General features: G+C 34.8%; 1 protein-coding gene across 1 annotated transcript in view; it reads left to right on the top strand.

Moving 5' to 3' along the window:
- Positions 1–3,081: 3,081 nt before the first annotated feature.
- Positions 3,082–24,948, top strand: part of LOC124639096 — a 33,618-nt gene continuing 11,751 nt past the window's right edge. Inside the window, exon 1 of the mRNA XM_047176325.1 lies at positions 3,082–3,094. Coding sequence (XP_047032281.1) covers positions 3,082–3,094 — 13 coding nt within the window. The remainder of the gene's footprint in view (positions 3,095–24,948) is intronic.

The following is a 24,948-nucleotide window of genomic DNA, read 5'->3' as shown; positions in this document are numbered from 1 at the left end:
TACATACACAAATGTTATGTAAATAACAATAACATATACCTACCTAACTGTACATAACGTTATGTAAAGTAATGGAAGCTATTGTCTGTTGTTTCGCTTGATATATGATACCATTTTCCTGCTTCAGAGAGAAATAATTTTGATTGGAAAATAAGTCTTGGATAATATATATTTTGGTTAAGGAAGGATATTATTGTGTGTTATTATAGGAAATCTCTTTGTTTAAGGTAATTCGCACCTTGTTAAAGCATGTTGCCCTGAGGGATAATGCGTTACTTATTATTACTACGCGGGTCTTCGGGTCGCTCTTTTGTTTTTCTATATTTTAATAAATACAAGCTTACTCTGTTATTATCTGCCTGAATTATTTATAAAAATATATAATACATTCAAGATATAATAATCTATGTGTTTATCCAGAGTTTGGTCTGTTCTTTTCTGAATTTCACCTACGTTCGTTTACATTACTGAGCCTAAAAAACGTCAATATTTTGTATAAAATAAGGAAGTTCAGATGTAAAATTATCTATTTCCGTAGCTAGACAACAAGTCTGATGAACTCGCAAAATAAAACAGTGCGATCTAGATTGAACGTTGTTACAAGCTAAAAGAAGTTAATGTACATGTAGAGTAATTAATTAATGAATAGAGTTTATGGCAGGAAACGAGGTGGTCACCGCGGTATCCTGTGACGATCCCGGGAGATGATAGTCGTGAAACCTGTGGTTGTGCTGTTGTTTTGTTTGAAAAACTTACTTGCGATTTGTATTACAGTTTTAGGTGTTAGTTGGCGATATGTGGTAGTAGCGTAAAAATGGCTTTGATATTTGTAATGCTTTGAAAATTTTGTACTCGAATTTAGTTTACCTAAACATCTATTTGAGCATGAATCTTTGTACAACGACATAACTAAGTAGAACCACGACAAATAAAGGATTTACAAAGTTAGTGCTTATTTCTAAAGAAATCTCTTCCAGCATACCTATGATAGGAAGTTGTTATTATAAGAGTTTGATTTTCAAAAATAGTTTTTTTTTTATTACCTATATTTTATCTAATAATCGCCATGAAGATTACATTTAGTAGACATGTAAATCAAGATGTCCTTGCTATAAAACAAAATGACGTAACACCAAGAAGACCATAAAACTAACAATTATATCCTATCTGACAATTAACATTGTTTATTGCACCTTATCCGACACCCACATGGATTTAATAAAATAACAAATATGAATAACATTTCACAGGGAGAACGATTTGTTATTGTTTTTGTTATAAATTGTATATAACTGCAGAATGATTTATTGTTAACCAGAGCTGGTGCATCCTTTGTCCAAATAAACTGTTTGGTTTTATCGCTGAGTGCATCAAGATGTGCTTGCGTTGTCATAATAAGCAAATGCATGTAGTTTGCATTCTGTGGTAATTGATGTCGTAAAACAAAGAAAGTAAACTTTTTTATTCTTGAGTTGTGGTACAGTGTTGGTGATCCAAAGTATTTAGTACTTACCTACTTTAGTACCTAATCTATAACGAAGTAAGTTCATGAGATAGTAAATAAGGAAGTATATAATATGGTAATTTTATATTTAAAGTAAATTATAGGTGTTTTATATATCAATGTTCCAGTGTCTACTACATATGGACTACTTCTAAAAAAAAAGCACCAGACATTTCATTAAACATTTCCCCTTATAAAGCTTTTCCAAAAAAATAACAAAACCCTACTTCCTTCATTTATCTACCTGAACCTGACACAAAGATACCCCAAAATATTTTAATTTACTATAAATTATTCATCGCTTCTTACAAAACTCGGAACATTGTCTTATCAGTTACGGCGCTCGGCAACAGAGGGCGCTGGCGGTGCGAGTGGGCAATTGCACTAATTAATTCACAAGATAAGCTTATTTTACTTTGATTGAAGACTTTTGTTTCAGTTGAGGAAATTAAAATATTCATTGATGTGAGTGGGGGTATAGTAAGATAAGTAAGAAGATTACCTATATTTTTTTTGGTTAGCGATAATCTTGCTCATTTGATAGGTACTGAAATATTTTTTTGCGATATTAGATCACCCTGAAGAGTTTTTTTTAATTTTCTTCTTCTTAAAGAAGTGTGATATGGCATGTTAGGTAACTCGATCTATTATTAAGAACGTGATAAATATACAAAACACTAGCTTACGTACCTACTTATATAAAAGGAAGGCACTGGTATGACTTAATTATAATTTTATTACTTTTGTTTCCACATTAAATAGAGCCAAAGTCCAAAGACTATCTATATTAACGAGTTAGGTACTCCTACATATTTAATCTTAAATTAAATTGACTCGAAAGTCTTGTTATTTCTACAATATAATAATTATTATAAGCTTACAAAAGCTCTCTGTTTGATAACAGTCGTAGCTTAAAATAGCGACGGAAACCATTAACTGCGCCGGCGCATGATAACACAATCATTGTTTTCGCTACGTTTTTGTAAATAGACCCCTGTGACATTATTTATGTTTTTAATAAGGTCACAGATCATCTTGATAAGAAGTTTTTGTGTGAATACATAATACCTATATTTTTAGTTAGAGGTAGGTAGTTGAAAATAATTAAAAGCATAAAGTGCTGCTTTAGGGACTAAGTTTTCATTTTATTAAATCTGTCTACGTACTAGCTGTATTTCAAGGTTTGATTTTGTGTTTGAGCTTCTTTTTTTATGCAGTCGAATAAAACAAACAAACCATTAATACAATAAACAGCGCTATGTAGAATGCTTCTGTTCAACGAACCTTTTAAAAACCATCCAAATTTGCAAAGTAGTTTTACAGAGGAACAATAGCAGACAGACAGATCTATTTTCCGATTCCCTCATTACAGGAATACTATCTTCACATTCCAAAACAGCACCAACAATCTGAAAACTATTTCAAACTAAATCTAAATTAAAACCTAGTGACAATATCTTAAGGGCGAACCCTTCAGCCCCATGGCTATGGGTAGCAAAGGGTCCCCCAGCCATGGTCTACTAATTAATTCAAGTGGTCATCTGCCTTCAGTTTGATCAACAAACTTCGAGGATGAAATGGGGGTGAAGGGTAAGATGTAAAGGGAGGGGCTTAGAGCAACTAACTTATTGGACATTCCATGAACACAAAACTCTATGCGAAAAAGTCTGTCAATTTCCGCAGGGGAGGCGAGACAAGCGTGGAGGTCAAAGCTCAATCCTTCTATACATAAAGAGGAGGCCTGTAACCTGTAGTGGGACGATAAAAAGGCAATGGATGATTATGGACAAAGCAACGCAGATAGATCATGCATTTTCAGTCACAGCATGCACACGACAAAATTGACAAAAATATGTATGACCAGGAAATGAGGAGAAGCCACAGTAATTTCGTCTCCTGTTGTTTAAATGTTCCAAGAGGGGGGATGATAGGGATATGATATCAAGTGTTTGGATAGGCACAGATGATGGTTTTTGGAGATCGCTCCGTGATTACTTAATCTAACTTTGTAATTGTATGTGCTTACTTGCATGGGTTCGGCAAAGATACGTGTGTGATAAGAAAGATTAGAGCTATATTTACACTAATCTTTACCACAAAGACTTGATAAACCGGTATTTATATCACTATACTAGGTAATTCGAAGTGTCGAAAAAGTAAATAGTAAGAATTGTCTTCAATATTTTGTCATGTCCTTCATTTTTCATTTATTTTTCCAGAACTTTAAAGAATGATTATTCAGTCAAGAGGTTATCAAGAGGTATTTATATTTCCACAAGGAATGCCTACTCGCTATCAATACGAACATTGTATACCAACACAGTGGGACTATTATATAGTAAATCTGAGTTTAATCTCCAATGACAGTAAACAACACGTGCTCTTATCACGTGACCACAAACACCACCATTATGTACCGTAAATAAAAGCCATTAATGTATTTTTATCTCCAATTAATTGGGCGTTGTGCTATCATACCTACATGGTATAATTTATGCATTTGTTGTCATGAAAACCAGGAAGCGTGGCCTCCAAGTATTTGCAAATTTTGTTGTTTACCAATCAACCGTAAATCGAAATTCAACCTTATTGTATTTTAATCTGAATTTAAATTACAATGAAGTGTTTGTTCCTATGTTTGCCAAAGAAAAATAGCCGCTATTTAATGGGAGTTAAGAATTAAATTAATTTTCTGACCTAAAGTCGATTTTTACAATGGAGAACACGTGTTGCGGCTAACCAACTATCTTTGCTGATGATTTGTTTAAAATTAGACTTTATTGATGAGGTATAAGAGTTGTTATGATATAGTAAAGTGGTATTTGGTTGATGGTGTTATTCAGTGGAAGCCAAGGTCGAGTGATATGGGAGCGCTCCACATACCATGGCAGTATTACCAGTGGTATATAGTCATTACGGGTTATTTAATGCACCATTGCGCGTGATACCCGATACTATATGGGGTATGAGGTGATCCATGACTGTATTCACCATTGTTTAGCTTTATGGGAGGGAAGCGTCAACATCTGTGGATGATGGCTGTTGGATGTTATGGCAAACATTGGGTCAACCAACGTCGTTTTTTGACGATTTGATAACGTTCTAAAAACATAACGCAAATTATTTTTTGCACATGTCATATCAAGTAATATTTTTAAAAAGCTGCTCTATAAAATAAAATAAGAAAAACTGGTTGGTGTACATAGTATAAATCATAAAAATAAAACTACGGCATACGAAACAAAACATCACAAGATCCACTAGAAGAATGAACCGGTTTGCGAATATTTTGCATATAACCTTGTATATTTTGAGCTCTGTGCAAATATTTTGAGTTGGTTATTATTTTACCTAGCAATTATGAACTACCAAAAAAGTACTGGTCACGTAAGTGCCCGTCTTTGTCTATTTTGGCAAAATTATAAATTTAGTTTATGGCTGAAACAAACTCTTGAGTATATTTACTTAGGTAGGTATATTAACCGTGATTTTTCTCCATCGTGTTGTACCTTAAGTTAAATTAAATTTTGATCTGATCTCACTAATATGCACCATCTTTTTAATCCTTTTTAAGATGTCAGTGCAGGAATAGCAGTTAAGCAATTTACAGACTTTCATGAGGGATAGACAAAAGCATCTCCCCCCTTCTCTTAGGAAAACATTAGAAAAAAAGACATAAGGTGGCAAGAAATGGGTTCCTCCACCATGTTTTAGGCCTACTGATGTATCGTGGTTATACTTACCATAAATCTAAAACATTTTGAAAGTTTTTGGAAAAGAAAAATAGAACTATATATTACGAAACTGAACAATAAGTAATCAGTTTACATCAAGCAACCAGGGCGTGAACAAATCACTAGCAAATACATAAAGCATTAGTTTAAATCAGCACCGCCATTGCACCTCATTTGTTTACGTCAAATTATTTCTCGCATTATTATTTATTAACGCTGCAAGTTCGCCAACTTAACGTATCTGTGCCTTTATAAATTATTTACGATTTTAAGTGGAATTTGTGTAAATTGAGCCAAAGGTTCTGACTTGGTATCGAGATAATTGGATTTTGAGTTATGAAGTACAGTGTTGACGACAAGAACATAATATTGCTAATTTTATTACTAGACTATGATGAAAGGAAACTGTAACTTATGTAAACTTCTGTAGCTCTGTATAATAAGCTATATACAATGATTGAGTGAGTAGGTATATACTATTGAAGTTTTCAACTGTTTCTAAATACGTGCTAACATCCTCAATGGTGGACTTAGGCTACAACATAATGTAAATAGATATGTTATCCTTTGTGCTACGCCATAGTTACAAAACGTTACATTTTCAGTAGCAATGGAAGCACTACAATACAAATATTATATACTTATATGGGAACTTAGCTTGTAGATGATAACATCGTACACCTAGGTATATTTAAACTGAACGAGAAGTAGTTGAGTTACTGCAGGTGCCTGAAAAATGGCTTAAGCCTACGTTCATCTTTGTTCAAATCCCTCAAAATAAGGTTCGATTTGTAAAAAATATAGTCCACTATAAAACAGGTTGAACATTGCCCACCATATCAATCTGTCCCTGCGCATTACCGCGTTATCGACCGGAGAGTTATCCTGTTTGTGTCAACCGTATTGCTTCGCCAATAACAATGATTAATTGCCTGTTCCTTTGATAAAGGTTAACCTAGTTTTGTGGTACATATTCGGACTGGCGGTTATGTAATATTTAAACAAAGAATTTTGTATATTTGCGACAAATTAGTAATTAATGACGTGATGCTGTCAAGATCTATTTTGAAATGAAGTGATTTTTAGATTATAGAAAAGAAGCTTAAGTCAAAGTCAAATCATTTATTTTATTTAGGCCTTTACAAGCTCTTATAAATATACTGTAAAAAGATGGGCAATGAAATAAAACTTTAGAGTTATAGAGTAAAAATAACTCAACTTCTTCAAAACATATCGTATGTGCCTTGATTATTTTTCAACCATAAATTAATTGAAACTCTTTAATCCAAAAATAAGGTTTCAAAATCTTTGTAGTTTGTAGTCAGTGTAGTTACTGTAATTTTATTAGTCGTAAAATCTGTGAGGGACACCCGTGGCGAACGTTTTTTGACGTGTGTGGTCTATGTCGATCCTCTGTCCCATCACTAGTGGGGAAAGTGTCGATAATAATCTATTCAACGATTTATTGGTTTTACCTTCCTATTGTTAATTCTTGCATCGTAAGCTATCGTTCATCTATAGATTTTATTATAGCACTCGAAGAAGGTTTATGTTAGTTTAAGCACCTACCCGGGCAAATAAAATGTTTGTAAAACCGAATAAGGAAATAACCTGGTTAACTACAATATTTACAGCAATATATAGATTTAGGTCTTGCTAATATTGGTTCATCATTGCAACATATATTTTCTCCCAGCAGCTTTACAATCGCAAAAGAAATAACAGCAACTTCAGTTTTAAAACCAACCAATCACCTAGTACAACATCATTTCACTCTAAACTACTATTAGAAAGGCAGTAAAACTGACTTCAACACTTAAATACCTCCATTACACTCCCTTCAACGCCATTACAAGATGTCGGCTAAAAATACCCGTAACATCGTAAACCGAACTTTATTCTTCCACAAATCAAATGCTAGCTGTCATTGGAATAGGACTGTGAAACTGTCACTCACACAATGGTATTTTAAGCGACGATTTCACCAACAATTGGTTATATAATCGGATTGCTAGCCTAGGTTCTGTTTAAACGAGGTTTTGTTAATCGGTCGTGTTGGGATAAAAATGATATTATCCTTTGCATACTGGCAGTCTGAATTCTAAGAGGAAACTTCTTTTCGCACCCAGTTAAACAGCCTACAATCTTCACTAGTCTACCATTTATCTCTATGTCAATTTCCACCTCTTTCGATTCAGTAGTTTTGCCCTAAGAGTGTAACAACAAACTTTCGTATTTGTAATCCTCTGGCAAGGATACTTACTTTTCTTAATCGGGCTGTTATCTTTTTGGTGTAATTCGTCGTGAAATCTCGTCGATGGTACTGGTGTTCAGGAGAACATTTGTAACCAATAAACTTGATATTTAGTGGACTACTACAGTCGTAAAGGGCTTCAGGATCGTTAAATTGAGTGTCAACAGTTTTCTTGAAGTCTTTATTACGCCCCTCGGGTTCATCCCCTCAGGAATATATTTGGGGATTTTAATTGAGTGTGCTTCACTGTTTTTTTTGGGATTTTTTTTTACTCTTTTGTTATTGTATGTCTTCAATGTGTTGCTAAAGCCCTCACTTCTACAAGTTTGTGATTTCTGCTTTTGACCAATATTTTATGGATTTTCTTTGAGAAGAATAACTATATTTTTATACATTTAAAGCCTAGAGACTGTTTGACATTCCAAAGCCGACTTTTATTCAAATGAAGTTGAAAATCAGTGCTTTCTAAAAGTCAAAAGTTACAACAGATAGGCAACCCTTTCGGCTTGTTCACAACTCCGCGGAGTGGGGTAACAAACTGAGAGAGTTTCCACTTAACACCACCAAAGAAAAATGACTTAATTTCCACTGGCATCTACTTAATAAGTAAGTAGCGAACTTGTTAACTCATTTCATTAAATTTCTCTTAATTAACCCTCCGCCTTCTCGATATGAGATTTTATTTGAAGTACGGAGTTAAAATTTTAGCTTGGAATAAATATGAGTTTGTTTATTATATGGCTAAACAGCTGAGCTGATTAAAATGAAATTTTGAACGGGCAAAGGTAGAATCCTAGAGATAGTAATAGGCGTTTTACCTGTGTAATGGTATTTTCAGGTCATACTTAGGTGAAACCACGAGACACAGATACCTTTGGACATCTTAAGCAACTATTTATAAATGCAAGTTATCTTTTTGGGATGTTTGTAAAGAAAACTCGTTAAAGTGGTTCGCCTCGAATATTACGTTTTTATATCATTTGAATGCGCGATGAAAGTTTATTTATAACAATGTCGATAAAGAACCAGTGTTCTCTGGATTACTTGTTTTGAAATGTTTTTGATACTAAGTCTGTCAGGTCAATGACCGGTGTATGTGTAATGTTATACGAAATATTAATAATTTGGTGTCATTGAACCAGCTCGGCGTTTTGTTTTGGTGACATTGTGTCTTCGAAATTAATCTCTCTTTTTTTGTAACAAATATGTTCAATATTAGGTATGGATATCAATATATGGGCTTTAATTGATGTAATTAGAGTTAGTTCTATTTTCATGAGTATTTAGCATTTAAAATATTGTCAGGATAATAAAAACAAACATTGAGATTCTTATGAGACTTTAATAAAATTAATCTTGACTTTAATTCAACGTAAGTTCAAAAACCACAATTAAATCTACATAGCAAGTACTTAATATACAATACAAAAAAAAAAACAAAAGCTTGCAATAAAACAACCAGTCAAGCACGTGATCTCACAACATGTGCTCGACATATTATGATAATATCACTAACATACATACAAACTAGTTACCTATATTATATTATATTAATTACTCCATATGCAAGCGATATGACAAAACATTATGCTGACTATCACACCGACGTATGTATATCGGTCACGTGCAGACAATTATCTTCATGCTGGCTGTTTATTTGAATTGGAAATTGTAATTGCAGGATTGAGAGAACTGTTTTAATTTTGTTATAGGTTTTACTGATAGTTATTACGCTATTTTATAAATCGTATGAGTTTTCGTTAACGTATTGTTTCATAATTGTATTTTTTTAATATTACTGTGAAAAAACGAGAAAACACACAGTAACTAAGCATGGAGTGTCAGAATAGCATTCTTTAAATTTGAATTATGACAATTTCCATGTTATTTTTTGCATTTTCTAAAAACTGCCGCTTTTGGGAAGACTTGAAAACAACACACGTATTTGTTGGATAAGTCAAAAACTCCAGACATTTTCGTGTCGCTGAAAACGCGACGAACCACACAAACTTTTGAACAGCTGCACCACGTCTCTCACAATTCTTTTATTTAATTTGATACTTTGAAATTCCTGAAGACATCTCAACAACTCACGGTCCCACTCACATTAATATTTCGACGGAATACAAACGCGCTAGTAATTAACCAACTTAAACGAGATAACGCTCCACAAAACTTTTAACTCCTTCGGAATATCCGAGCGGAGGGAGTTGCCATTTACGTGGCAACTTACCCGTGTTCGTAACATGCGGTGCCAAATGAGCCGCGTTACGCTTCGGTGTGAGCGACGGCCGGCCGCGGGGAAGTAAAAACCAAGATAAAAAGTCTTTTATTTAAAGTAGACTGAAAATCAGTACTTTTGAAGGTAAAATTTACAAAACATATCCGCAAGACGCCCGCTCTTCACACTTTCTATGTGTTTTTGCTGGTTTGCTTAGGCTGCCCTAGACTTTTTGTTTTTTGTAAATCGGTGGGAAAATCCTAGTAAGAACGTCCTATAAAATCGGTTTGATTGTCTGTCCTACAAAAACTCTGGCATAGGCAGCCTTAGAGTAACTGTTGACGTAAGTACTTGCAACTGGATTTGGTTGGTCTAGTGCATAAATACATACTTATATGTACATTGTACATATGTGTGTGTATGTGTTAGAGGGTGCGGCAATACCACTTTTTCTGAGCTGGCTAGGCCTCGATGACATTTGGCGATGAAAGGATATTGTGTAATGTTTCCTTCTTAGTACTCAAATGAGAGGCATTTTAACTCTAAAGGGATTGAGTCAGCGCCTATAAGGAATACGGTTACTTTGTAGTTACAGGTCTCGATTTAAGCAATAGATAACTTAAGATTGACGTTTGGTGGCCTCTTTCTACATAGACTCAAGCCAAGTCGAGCCAAGAGTAAAAACTCAGGTGATCAATCACTAAGGTATAATCTTTAAGGTCCTCTCTTACCAGAAGTATTCGCCTTTTATTTGAATTTGAACATCACGTTACAGCAACTACTTACATGCTCCTGGTGAGGGAACTCTCTCTTTTCCTTCCTCTTTCTCTTACAACTTACACCACAAAACACTCTCAGTATAACTTTCGCCGAATCATAATTCGCAATAAATGCTGAGACATTTCTCTAAACACAGGTACCCCGTGGTACTTTCGACTCCCCCCGGTACTTTGTACCCGGTACCCAATAGCGCGGGAACTTCGCACGAATGTGCTTTGAATTCAAGATGGCGCCGAACTAAAACTGAAGGTAGCTTAATTTGGTTACGTTATTACGCTAAGTTTGGTGGCTGATGTGAATATTAAGTGCCTTATTGGTTTGGTTACAATATGCTTCCTAAACTATGGCGTATGCGTAGTTACGTTAACGTTTAAGTTGTGCTGTGTTTTGATTGCTTTGGGCGTTGATCATGGGGGTTTGGTTTCGATATGGACACAAATTTCAAAAATGTTCAAATTAAATGGCTCTACCAACATATATCTAGCCAAAGTAATGGTATTGACGTTTTTCATAATACATCACTTTAGAAAACTTTGAAAGGTTGAAAATTCTTCGTAATATCATATTATTTAATTTTCTATTCCCTAAAACGTTTCCTGCCATAAAACGTTTTCTAAATGTACTTCCACAGTAAGTTATAACTTCAATAACATTTCTAATATCTGCATTACCTTTCACAACGGTTCCTGCGTACATTACAGTAGTGTGTGATGGTAATGTTCGCCCTTTCGCTTTCTATAACAGCTGCCTTTACAAAGTTATCTACAAGTACTACATTAGATATTTAATTGTTATTAGATGGTATGTTTGATTGCTGTGATATTGCATCCGCTTGCAAGTAAGTAGCTACTTAGATATGCTTAATACACGTTCTTGCATCTCTAGTATTTTATAAGAGAGTGATGCTAAATGAATGCATGTTTCGTTAAGTAGGCCTACTTAATGACAGACAGTCAGTGTTATTTTGCAGTGTTTATAAGGGTTTTTATAATAAAGAATAATTACCAACCCGATACCCCTTAGTAACCCTGGTTGTCAGTCTTTCTAGCTTCCAAATAAACAACCCGTAACCACTGCCAAAGATGACCACCAATTGATCGTACTTCCAAGACAGAGCATTCACGGATCCATGATCAATCGTTACTTAACCAAAAGTAAGTAAAGTTTTATCTCTATCTACATATAATGTATGTGTTTATACTTGTGATCTATATTTATAAGATTTGAGCGAAAGTGCAAGCTGTATCCGTGGTTAGTAGTCAGCTATAAATATCGCGATACAGTGAAGACTAATGCGCGCTACGTGCACTGCTAATTGAGACGCACTTTCTACTGCTACCTATCATAAAACGTACCTACTGGTAGACAAATATCTGATAGTAGTTGGTATACATGTGAACATAGTTAGCACAAATAAAGAGCGATTTTAATAAATTACATATGTGATTCACATGGGGTATACCTAACAGCTGTTTATTACCTACTTTAGACTTTATCACAATTTCATTTTGTGGTTTTTTTTTTGTTAACCAGTTTTTATTTGGCGATAGAATAGGATATATGTTTAAATTGATTCAGATTTAAAAAACTTCACGGAATTAATACTTTCACGAGATGAAAATCTTTCAGGTCGAGATTTCGATCTTTCAAACTCGTCAGCGTAGATTCTCCGATACCGCTTGTCAATCGTAAAGCTTCTTATAAAAGAAGTAACTCTCTAGTAAGTCTTAAAAAAGAAATTCAATTTGCGCCGCCCACGCCCTCTGTAGGCCTGTTCAAACATCAACGGCTTACAGGAAATTAAATTTGGCCGTCTTCATTGTAAGGACACGGCCCGACTTGGCGACTTTTACGACTCTAATTAAAAGTTCAGAGGGTAAAACAGACCTATGGGAAATATTTTAAGTGATGTTTTTTCTTTACTTACAAACCCCACGAAAAAAAACCTTATGACTGTACAATAAACTTCAGATTTGCTTGAGCATTGCGCTTCTTAATTTATAATAAGCCAAAATATACAAAGTTTACATGACAGCAATTACAAGTTATTGCCATGTTAAAATCTGAGTATTTAACTTAATATCACAGTCTGTCGTTAAAAGCTTTATTTTGTTTTCGAGAAGCCAATAATTAAATCAAGATTTCCTAAAAACACCATTTCGAAATTAAATATGAATGAAAATAAATGTCGAGTCGTAAACAGAATATTTTAATATATTTCATTAGCTAGAAAAAGGTCGACTGATGAAACCTTATGAAGCCTACTTTTTTGTCTGAAATATATTTTTTATCGTAGATGCTATTTCTAAAGCAAATTAAATTAATAAATAACCTTTGTTCCAAAAACTCAAAAACAAGCTATCAAATTCCAATTTCAGCAAACAACTCAAAATAATAAATCATCGAAGTTTTTATGTGAGTAGTGAAACAAAGGATAGGATAGTGAGGATACGACCAAAACGGGTTCCTAGCATGCGACCCAAGGCCACTAGCTTAAAAACAACTTGAATAATAAGTAAAGTAAGCCAAACATGTCCAATCGTGACTCAAGTCAAGGAAGCCGCACTATTAGGATATATTACTACGTGCCATACATTATTTATAATTTATTACAAGCGCCTATTCGGCCGAGCTTTTAATTTTCCGAAGTGCTGTAGGTTCCAAGTACCTACAACTGGTTTTGAACAAAAAATATTGATTGATTATCATATTATATTAGCATAGTTAAATATTTTTTGTGTGGGACCAGTCATTTGCAATTTACGTAGTATTTAAACCATAACTAGATTATTTTGTACGATGAAAAAAAATACCTGTAAAAAATTTATCACAAATATATAACATATATTTTATTATGCTAGTATTGATTCTTTTTGAATATGCAAAAGTTCTGTGCATTTAAACCACAATGTCTATGTCCATGTTCAATTTAGCAAGCATATTTTTTGCTGCTCTGCAAAAACTAGCTTCAAGCAAAAACAGTCACCAAATAGGTACCTACAACTTTATCCAGCTGTGTAAGTGTCTATGACCTTGGCATAAATTCGGTATTCATGACATAACGCGGTAGAAATAATCTTTTTTGCCATAACAGTGTTATTTAGTTACCATAGCAACTGTATAAATAACTATTTGCTATGGATTATTTTAAACGCTTATGTCACTTAGGTTTAATTGTTCTGTCAAGGTTGCGCCAAACTACGGCCTTGTATAAATAATGGGATGTGGGTCGAATATGGTGTTTCTTATACGGTAGTTACAAACTGGAATTATAATTACGTTTTCCTATTAAAGTTTAACGTTTTGTTTTTACATATTTTTTCAATGACTTGCTATATATTTGTGTGACTTTTCTGTAAGCAGTTTTTCAAACTGAAAGCTTAGTTTCATTTATACTTATACAAGAGAAAATCTCCAATCTTACATAACAGCAGAAAGCCACAGCTATTCCCATCGTCTAAGATCAAGATAACCATGGCATTACATCCCCTTATTACCGCCCATGGTTATCAATTAATACAATCGCCACCATAACATTTTTCACCACAGCCATATTTCGCCACCGGGGAAGGGAACTCGGAACCCAATATCATCCACAGTAATACAGGCGGATTTCCCATATGAAGTCATTATGTACGTCATAAAATTCTATGTAGTAATTTGTATAATTTCGCCGCGTACGCATGGGGGGCAGGGAACGCCATTAATTTGTATGTTATTTCCATGGGATTGTGTTATTTATATGGTAATTGATTGTAATCGGTATATTTCCGGGGTTATCGCTTGGAAAATGTTTGTTTGTTTGTCTTCCTGATTATTATAGTATAGATTGACTATGTTTTAGTAATTAAAGATTAGTTTGATTTTTTGTTCTGCGTATGTTAAGAATATAAATTAAACTTTTTTTTATATAATGTTGAAACGGCAATATGTTTCGAGTCTCCTTAAAACTCTTCATGAAATAGAATGTAGCAAAATTGAAGTGGAAAAATAATCTTCCCTAATTTAATGGACGAATAACATGTCGTGAAAACTCATTTTAGGAATTGCAAAGTATATTTTTCTATTTTCACTTGACGTAAGTAGATTTTCGAATAGGTAACTGTAAATGGGTCACCAAAACAGACAGACAGAATTATACAAGTTTGGTCAATGTAGGTTACATGAATATATAAGCACTTATTAGAGCCATCGGATTTTTTCAATGGATCGTTTACATACTAATGCGATGTGCCCCGGCGCCGCCCGTATTTGGTACATCTATGCTGTTACGAGCAAACTCGACGTGTTTTTATTTCCTTTTAATTTATGATCCAAACTAGCGTTTTCCTTTTATATCTAGTGTGTTTTTTAATAATTATTTTTTATTAATTGGTTGTTCACCTACTTTGGTATGTAAATGCAGTTTTTGTATCGAATGACGTGTATTGGAAATAAAGCACGATTTAATACAGGAAAAAATCAAGAGATAAATTGCAATATAAAAGAAAAACATAATTCTTTTATCTGATATGTCATGAAATGTACTTTATTTACCATATTATATCATTCTATATTTCAATCCTTTGTTAAATACATCGAAAAAATAAATAACATTTATTGGATCCATTTAACTTAATTGCCACACATTAATTCTGGCCGTACGAAAGTCATGAATCACTCACATACATTAAACAAATGAGTCATAAAGGTCAGAATACATTCAAGGCACATTTAATTAAAAATACATTCGTTTGTTTGTCTGTCAATCAGTTCGACGTTGATATACCCGGGTTACCCGGCCCTTGGGGGTTTACATCCATCAGTGAACATATAGACGTAAGATTGGAGTACTTAGTTCTCTGCTTACACCCCTAGGGAAGGTAATGGATATGCTGACGAGCTGAACATGGAAATGTAATCCAAGACTTGCCTCGGGAATACGTACACGTGATGCTTTCTCGATGTCTTGTGCTGTAAGCTTGTTTTTGAATCTTTGGTGTTTGTATGTGGATATAAGTACCTAACGTAGAACGACCAACATAAAAGGTTTGATATAAAAATGTTTTGATTGAATTTCAAAATCTCATTTTCACATTAATTTTACTTCCCCGTTGATCATTCGAGCATCGCATCGTTCTAAAAATATCGCTCCATGTCATAACTCAAATCCGTTAAAAAAACAATTTTGTGGATCCGGTTAATGGCGGGTCCTAATTAAAACCATGGTTGTGACCAAACCGCCAGATTTCCCCCGGGCTAAGCGAAATTCTAACGTAAATGCATTATTTAATGAATGCCCATAAATCCTGGAAATTTTAACTCGGGGGATTTTTTATGGCATTTTCACTCAGTTGGGGAACTTATCTCCCATGGCTCTTCATGTTTTATGGTGCTGAAGCGCTTACATCGAGTGCTGAAGCCGCTTTACGGTGAAAAACTTGGCAGAAATGGAAATTAATAAGTTTATAGGTTTTTAATGGCGGCTACCGGCAAACTTGTTACTCAGATGAGAAAGTTATTTATGCGAGTTTGAAATACGAGAGTTATCATAAAAGTGGACACCGGCCATTCACGGAGATACGACTAATTGATGCCATTTAGATGCTACGTAATTAAATGAGAAGAAATTGGTTTGTATATGAGATTAAAAACAATAACTTTCTTAAGCCATAAGCCATGTAATCTTTAAGCCCAAACAATCTTTATCGAATAAAAATTATTCAGGCTCTATGACAATAGTCAATATGGGAATATTTTAGTACGTTTCCTTACATTTGTCGCGGCGGTCGCAAGTTCCTGAATTGAACCTTTATCGTGTGTACTAAAAACAAGCATTATCAATTTAATCGTATTAATAACATTGGATTATGATCCAAATCGGTAATCTTTTGTCTCGTATCCAAAACTGTTGTTCGCTTATAAAACTGTAAGTAAAAACAATCATAATCAATTGTTTGCTAATCAGTCGATTTGTAACTAATCCATTGTTCGGCGTCTGTCTGCATATTATATTAATTATTATGTTTTAAGTTATTCCTCGGGTCGCCATTATTGTGGGCGTTCGTATGCGGTGCGTGCGCACCTCTCTGTGTGTGGAATATTGAGTTGCGCAGGAGTGTGGATTCTATTTTTGAAAACAAAACAAAACAATATTGATGAGCGATTTACGTCCTTAGATAATCACGATTTCACATAAGTTTATGTTTTATTTATTCTTTAATTACATTGTTAGATATATTTTGTGTTTTTGTCAAATGCTGGAAAATAGTGGAAAACCTGCCCAGAAGTATTTGTACAAGCGTTTTTTGACACCCTAAAAATGGACACCTAGATTTTTGCACCTAAATCGTACTAATATTATAAACGTGAAAGTTTGTATGAATGGATGTATGGATGTTTGTTACTCTTTCACGCAAAAACTACTGAATGGATTTTAATGAAACTTTACAATAATATAGCTTATACATCAGAATAACACATAGGCTACAATTTGTAAACATATTGTTCGAAATACTAAACCTGCGCAGACGAAGTCGCGGGCACCAGCTAGTACTCCAATAAATATTTACTATTAATTAAGCTAATGAATAAATATTACTATTTTTGACTTTGTTTTTCAATCCCAGCTCCCGCATTATTGTCGGTCGGCCGCTATTCGCGCTCGCTGCGTACGCGCACCGCTCGTGTAAACAATGGCGGCATCAGGATGCGGCGCGCGTCGCCACCACCTGATCGTTTATGCAATACACTAGCTGTTGCCAACGGCTGTGCTCGTCTTTCAACAGTGGATTTGATGCTGTTTTGAGCCTGTATATTTGGGTACCAGGTGCCAGATTATTGGAAATTGATACCAAATTAATAGGTATCTAGGTACAATAACTTTGTTCTTTGTTCGTTTAACTTTTTTCTGTTTCTAATTTGTTGTTTGATACAGAAAGCAATTCTACAGCTGTCACATAAATTCGAGATCAACTCGAAATAAATTCCTGATTAGGCAGCCGATATAGGACCTGCAAGCATTATGCTGTAATTAGTATAAATAAACCGTGAATAATTAATAAAACATCGAATAATTTCAAAAACATCGAATCGAGACCAAATTCAGCGAATGCAAACCTTGTTGCATCTACTTAACATTCGGCAAACGTTAGTCTAAGTAAGTGACACGTATTACAAAATATATGCAGTCTAAACAAACCTAATACGGAATTAAGCATAGCATGCTATAGTAACAATGATAAGTACAATGACTTCGATATAGGCATCCTATCAGCATACAATACGGATAATGTGAAGACATGTATGTATAGGTTTCAGGGTTACCACTTTCTGTCTCCTGCGGTAGATTCAGATTTTTTTCTATTGTTGTCATTACATTCAAAGTTGAAAGACTTTCTGGAGATGATGTCCTCCTAGCCGATTATCGGCTGCGGCGGCTGTTCTCATTTAAGGAGATCAGCCAATTGCGCAGGACATATTATAGTGCACAAGCATTTGCGCAGACACAGGTGCACTCCCTATTCTTTCACTCTCATAACCCGATGGGACGGCAATCCGGCACGACCGGAAATAGATCAGGCGCAGGACCGACATTTACGTGCTCTCCGATGCACGGGTGTATCAATCACCAACTTCCAGGCTCCGGGCTGCTTTGCTTTGTGAAAGTCTTCTAAAACCCACAAAGCGATTTCGGCCCGACTAGGGAATCGAACCCTAGACCTCGTGCTCAGCAGCCGTACTTGCGACAGCTAGACCAACGAGGCAGTTTCAGGAGATAAGGTTACCGTATTATATTCAGCTCTCTCTTAAATAAGTTTGTTTTACTTTTCGAACTTTAACTGTCCTGAATCAGAAAGCCCTGCAAAGAAAGATTTTCCTGACTTGTTCCACTGGTTATAAATCGTCATATACTGCAGTCACAGGTACCTTGAAACAAGGGGACCACAAACTCAAAGTCAAGAAATTTTACAAAAACCTTAAGGTCCACTTGATTTTACAATTCCTGCTTACTAGTGTTGCTGATACTTATGAAATTGGATTTTATGTCTTTATCCGACTGACGAGAAGGATCATGTTTTTAAGTCAATAATATTGCATCCAAAAATCACCAAAAGCCTTTAGGTACCAGCCCTGCGTGGAGTCACACTTTCACGTAGTGCATTAGTATGCTGATCCTCTGCTGAGCGCACGCGCAGATTAATAAGTCCTGTCCGTGCATGGACGCCATAAAATCTGAAAGTGCACCTGAAAGCCACGAGAGAAACCTTTTCTTTATCACTATTTTGCTTTTAAGTGAAAAATTCTAACAAAGGAATAGCTTTCTGTCTTTGTATCAAAGACTTGTTGAGAAAACGAATGTGGTAAGGTTGCCAAAATAACTAAGAAATCTGGTAATTTGAACTATCTCTTGCTTGGTACTGAATTCAAATGATCAAATTGCAGATGCAAGTAGGTATATATTATATATTTCTTATATATATAGATAAGATAAAGACTAATTTAGAATTTGATGTCTTTTTTGCAGGTGGTTTTGTTACAACCTAAAAAACAAAGTAAGGCCTCGGCCTCGAATTTTGCGGGCAGCGGGGCGGCAGCGGCGGCGGCGCGGGAGCGGCAGGATCTTAGGCCTCGGCTTCGAATTTTGCGGGCAGCGGGGCGGCAGCGGCGGCGGCGCGGAAGCGGCAGGATCTTACACGTATAATCAAATGGACCGGCTCTCGAATACAGCGGCGCGGGAGCGGGCAACTCGGTGACTGCCGGCGCCGCCGCCGCTGCCGCCCCGCTGCCCGCAAAATTCGAGGCCGAGGCCTTACGCGTATAATCAAATGGACCGGCCCTCGAATACAGCGGCGCGGGAGCGGGCAACGAGCGGTGGACTCGGTGACCGCCCGCGCCGCCGCCGCTGCCGCCCCGCTGCCCGCAAAATTCGAGGCCGAGGCCTAACACCAAAAAAATATGATAAGTTACATGTCACGTTTTGTTAATTCAGCAAGGTTTGTTATCGACACCCACAGTTCTTATGATTTTAATGCTTCACCTGCTACCGGTTTCAATACGACAACGTCATCTAGATTAATTGACATTATTGTCTTTCATATAATATGCAAATTTTCAGACAAACCAGTCACAAAATCATGCTCATAATTTAATTAAGATACTTCACAAAAAACAATGATTATCTCATCACAAATGGTTTCTAAGAATTCTGTGCACGATTCTTGGAGCGATCTTATCGAGTGACGTCAGGGCCCGAGTGTGCCCGATTTTTGCCGAAGATCTCCGAGTGGAGCCGAATGTGGACGAACAAAGGCTTGTTTTATTGAAAACCATAAAAATTATGGACAAAAGGTCCACAGTCATTAAAATTGATTTTAAAAGAAGCTGGGTTGATTCAATGGGGAACAGACAAGATGAAGCTTACTGTTTTTTCGTCATTTTATAATCAGAGAAAAAAAGAATAAAATATGCCGTAAGATAAAGGAGATAATAGTCAGGGCTGTGGGATTATTCGCGCTAAAAACCGCAGCCCTAGTATGTACATAAAGAGCTCCAGAAAAAACATGGTGGATTTTAGTCAGTAAGAATCTGACACTCCTCCACACAGCACCCACAGCGGTATAAGTCACAATATCCCCAAAGATTTGCTCCCAGGTCCATTGGTGGACGTATTTGAACCTTCTGTAATAATGTTTGTGTGTATGCTATCCGTGCGCCCGCGCCTGTGATCGGGCACGCCCACTATACTGGTTTTCTAATTACCATAACGCGTTTAATGCGGCGTCTGTGTCCATTGTACGTGGAGATGAATTGATTTCGGAAAAACAAGCCTTTTTGTCCTGGAAAGCTGGCATTAACATACAGATTTTATTAATTTTGGTCTCTGCATAATCCAGATAGTTGGAAACTTTGCCTAGAATTCTGAAGTCTGATTGAATTCTCTTGCCTACTGTGTATAAGAAGAGGCTTGTTGTAAGCAATGGGGCTCTGTATATAAATACGATGATTATTTGTGGAGAATGAAGTTTTATGGAACAAAGCTCCATGTACCTACTGTATTACAGGCGACACTTCAAGCTTATGTAATTTAATATGTAAATGCATATATGAGAGTACGAACGTTTTTAACAGCAAACAACAAGCAATGGAAACGCGCACATATTACCAGTTATAATTTGTTTTGTGTATATCGGATCGTGCGCGAGAGCAGTAAATAACCGAAAGGTCGTAGGTTCGAGTCTGGCCAGTGAAAGCAGCTGTTACGAACATACTATGTTGAACAACGAACGCTATTGTAGTATTTCATCAAGTCGCAATTGTATAGAAATTATTATCTTGTCGTAAATAATTGTATCTATGTACCAAAGTATATGTTTTGTTACGATAGGTCAAGTTTGTGTGGTCGTGGTCAATAATACATTATTTATGATGTTTTTTAACGAACATTGTTTTTTTATTACAATGTTTTGATGAGCGGTATCGAATTGAATTAGTCAGTTTTCGTAGAAGACAAACAGAGGGCGCTGTATGTAGTGTATCTTTGATATTGTCATCGTTAATATCTTCATGCTAGTTTTGTAAACTCGTGTCCAAAATAACCTTTCAATCCCTTTATGTTTACCTTTAAATCATCCTAAAGTGATTACTCTGTAAAAAGTTCTCCACAGGCTAGCAATCATATCGCCGTTCATATTTCCATTACCGCCTATGCGCATACGCGCTAATTGAAGCATTAGTACTACAAACAAACCAACTAATGCATTTTAGTCGTCTTACTACAGTTATGACTGATTTGGAGATTTAAAAACGTTGTATGTTTTTCTTTTTGAGAAAGTAAAAAGTTCTGTTTTTGTTTAGGTTGAAGTCTATTTCAGATAGATTTGAAAAGATGACAGAATATTCGTTAAATTTCAAAAAAAGTATCAACTCGCTTTTCAGTTCAATGTTAAAAGATTTTTTCTAGAAAACCATCTCTGTTTATATAGTTGCAAAATATGTTCCTAATAGAACATGCTGGAACCGGTTGGTCATTTAGACTAAAAATAATAGTTTTGTATTAAATATGCTAACTGTCTTGTTTGTGTCGGTACGCTGCCATCTTCGCATCTTACCCATTGTCCTACGTTACTAGGTCTGACAGGGCGATGCAGGGCGAGAAATAGCAACATTAGACTACATGATGACAATTGTCAGACTAATAGAGAATATTCTTGGAGTACCTATTTCTTAGCTACAATAAGTAATTTTTTTAACTTACTTTAGGGACCAAAACATATATAACTTGCCAAACTGTGATAATCTTGAAAAACGGTACTAGCCAGTGGTATCATCACAGATTACTATAAAAGTTTGGTTATTCTACATACATTTTCTGCAACACAATATACCTACTTAGCTACGCTTTGCTATGCTCATCTAGGATCTTAAATATAATATGCCTTTAAGGCTGTGGGCGTTTCTAACGAACTTTGGACTTTTGATTTTGTTCTTTTAATTAATTAATCATGTTATCTATGTGTTTTTGTGTTTTTTTGTTGATGACATATCTACTGATTTGGAGTTTATTCTAGATCATTATAAGAAATACTATTTTGTAACTCCATAATTAAACATCAAAGATATAAACATTCGTATTATCTTTTTAAAATCATGCAAAGTAAATCGCATACAGATAAACTCAAGAACACAATCAGAATAAACCAATATTGACTCAAAGGTTTAAATAAAAAGATAAAAATGTTATTTGTAATAGAATTAAATGGGTACTTGTATTGCTATTAATATAATCAAGGGCTGTCGTTATCAGGCGACTGATAAGAGCCAGACGTAGGTCAACATTGTGTTTGTCTGTCTGTATGTAAGTATGTATGTTGGGAGTTAAGCCGGGCTTTGTGATATGACCATTGTAATTAATTTACTTTTAAAGCTAATCATTTTATTTTGGCTTCGGTTAGGACATTGTGTTCTGTTAATTAAAACCTACACAACTCTTTATTGTTATCAATTATAATTAGAGCACTTGCCTTAATTTTAACTTTAATTTTACTAAATTTTATTTCTTGAAGAAGATAATTGGAACATTTGAATACATTTTGAGAATTGGTTAATGTTGGAAAAAGTAGTTTGGAACTGAATATATTAAAAAAAGATAGAGGCGACAATATGTTTATTATCAAAGATAAATAAACGATACTATTTTTTATTAATCTTAGTGATCATAGACTTATTTCTTAGAACTTTATTGGAGTATCATCTACCGTGAATTGGAGTTCAAAGTGACGTTCTAAAGCGGGATGCTCAACCTTTAACTGCTATACTTTTGAGGATGGCTGACAAAATACTGCTATGACTGTGACGATTTTGTTTCTTATGATTTCACAATGAAGCTGCTGAGCACATTGGGTTGAAACCTGTATGAAGATGGATGGGCTTTTCAAAATGGTTTGGGACCAAAAAGTTGAAGTTTCTTTTGTAAAAATTTGTTGAGTAACCAAATTCTAACTAATTAAATCATGCAATAGTTAAATGAATTAGATATCGTTAGTGAATAAAAAACGGTTGTCGACCTCTGTGCCGTGTTACAAACCTGCTGTTTGAACGACTTTCCAAAAACCAAGCATCGGTTATGTTTATTTTCGTGTTTCGAATTATATCTACGAGTAGGATGCATTTACACCGTCATGTAATGTACCTACCCTCTAATATTTAAATGGTATTAATATTTAATATATAAGTTAATTGTTGAATGACAAATCATACAAAAAAAAAAAAAAAACATTTAAATGACAATTAATTATTCACGAAATATATTGTGCTCTATTATTATGATTTTCTCACGTATTTTTTCTCAAGTATTTAGAAGCGAAAAGTAGAAAAAAAAAACAGGTAAGAATTCTAATCCTGAACTTAGCATTCTAATTTGCTTATTAATAAGACCAGTATCCAGTATCGCATAGGAATTGGAACTAATGCAGACCTCGCTAGAAGATATTAATATGCAAAATTCTTTTTTTGCTAATTGATCCCACTTTGTATTAAAATAAATGCGAAAAAAATATTAATTTGAAGTGATCAAAATGTGCAAAACAATAAACTGAAATTAAACGAAGTTTTTATAAAAATGCGGTTATTATGTACATATTAATCATACACGCTGTTTTTATATTTATATATTTGTAAATTATGATAATCACCATAAGCGTTCGTTTCGTTGGCGTTTATTGTTATAAAAAAATGATGAAAAACATATTTTCGTAAAATGCTTAACGAGCCTTGAAATTAGAACTGTTTTTAAAATAAAATAATTATGTTCGTCATATTTTTAGAATAATTTAAACATTTATGGTATGTTATTATTCTATTATTTAAAATATTATGTTAGTCATCAATGAAAACAAAACTGACATCAAGTAGCAAGTTTATTTTGACTCGTGTTATAGTGTTTTAACAAAGTCTATTTAAGTAAAAATCTAGTAAAACACTTCATTTTACTTCATCATTTATATCGTCAAGAATATTATGGTACCAAATTATCAAAGTTTTTAATCGTAAATCTGTGTCGGTGTGATAGACAGCCACGTAACAAGCAGCCAGTATTTCAGAGCCGCTGACATTAATTACTTGATTTATATATATTTATCTATGTACAGTTTTATGGAGGGTCCCTTTTCTTTGAAACTGATGCTTTTTACCGTTCCTTACAGACACTGATGTAAATAAACGTTCAAATGTTATTTGTTTGAGATACGACCTAGTTTCGAAGGTTCAGTACTGATTTAGTGAAACAAAGTGCGTCACAAGTTTTCCAATTTCCGAAAAGGAAAGTGTTTTGTTTTTCCCTTTTAGGGGACCCAAAGGGTAGAAATGGGACCCCTCTTGCTAAGATTTCGATGTCCGTCCGTCTGGTTTCAGATCTCATGAACTGTGATAGTTAAAGTTGTCGCTATAACAACAGAATTATATTTTACGCAACCAATTTTTTTTTTTTAATAACGAATCGAGGGTAAGCTTTTTTCTTCTAAATAATCAATTCAATGTATCTGAATACATAGTTAAACCTAATATCGTTTAAATAAAACTACTTTTACGGATTTTATCGCGTTATATTAATATTATTTAATCCCGACGTTTCGGATCCTTTACAGCATCCATGGTCACGGGCAGACTAAGGTGTTGGTCGTCTTGATATATTAGTTACAAACAGCTACCCTACATTTTGTTGATTATTATTGACAATCCGATTCACGCAAAACGAGCTCACTGTATCCATAGGTCGAGCAGTTGTAGGCTTGGATTTTGATTTAATAGTTTCTATGATGGGATTCCAAGCAGGTGGTATGCACCAGCCATCTTCTCTATTGAAATTTGAATGTTTTTTAATTTCAATAGCCTCGCGAATCATCCTAGGTAGGAATCGGTTTTCTCTTGCAAGGACTTGTGGTTTATCAAATCTGATGTAATGCTGGGCCTTGTCTAG

This window comes from Helicoverpa zea, chromosome 18, assembly GCF_022581195.2.
Source record: "Helicoverpa zea isolate HzStark_Cry1AcR chromosome 18, ilHelZeax1.1, whole genome shotgun sequence".
Lineage (NCBI taxonomy): Eukaryota > Metazoa > Arthropoda > Insecta > Lepidoptera > Noctuidae > Helicoverpa > Helicoverpa zea.
This window is presented reverse-complemented; position numbering and strand designations above follow the sequence as displayed.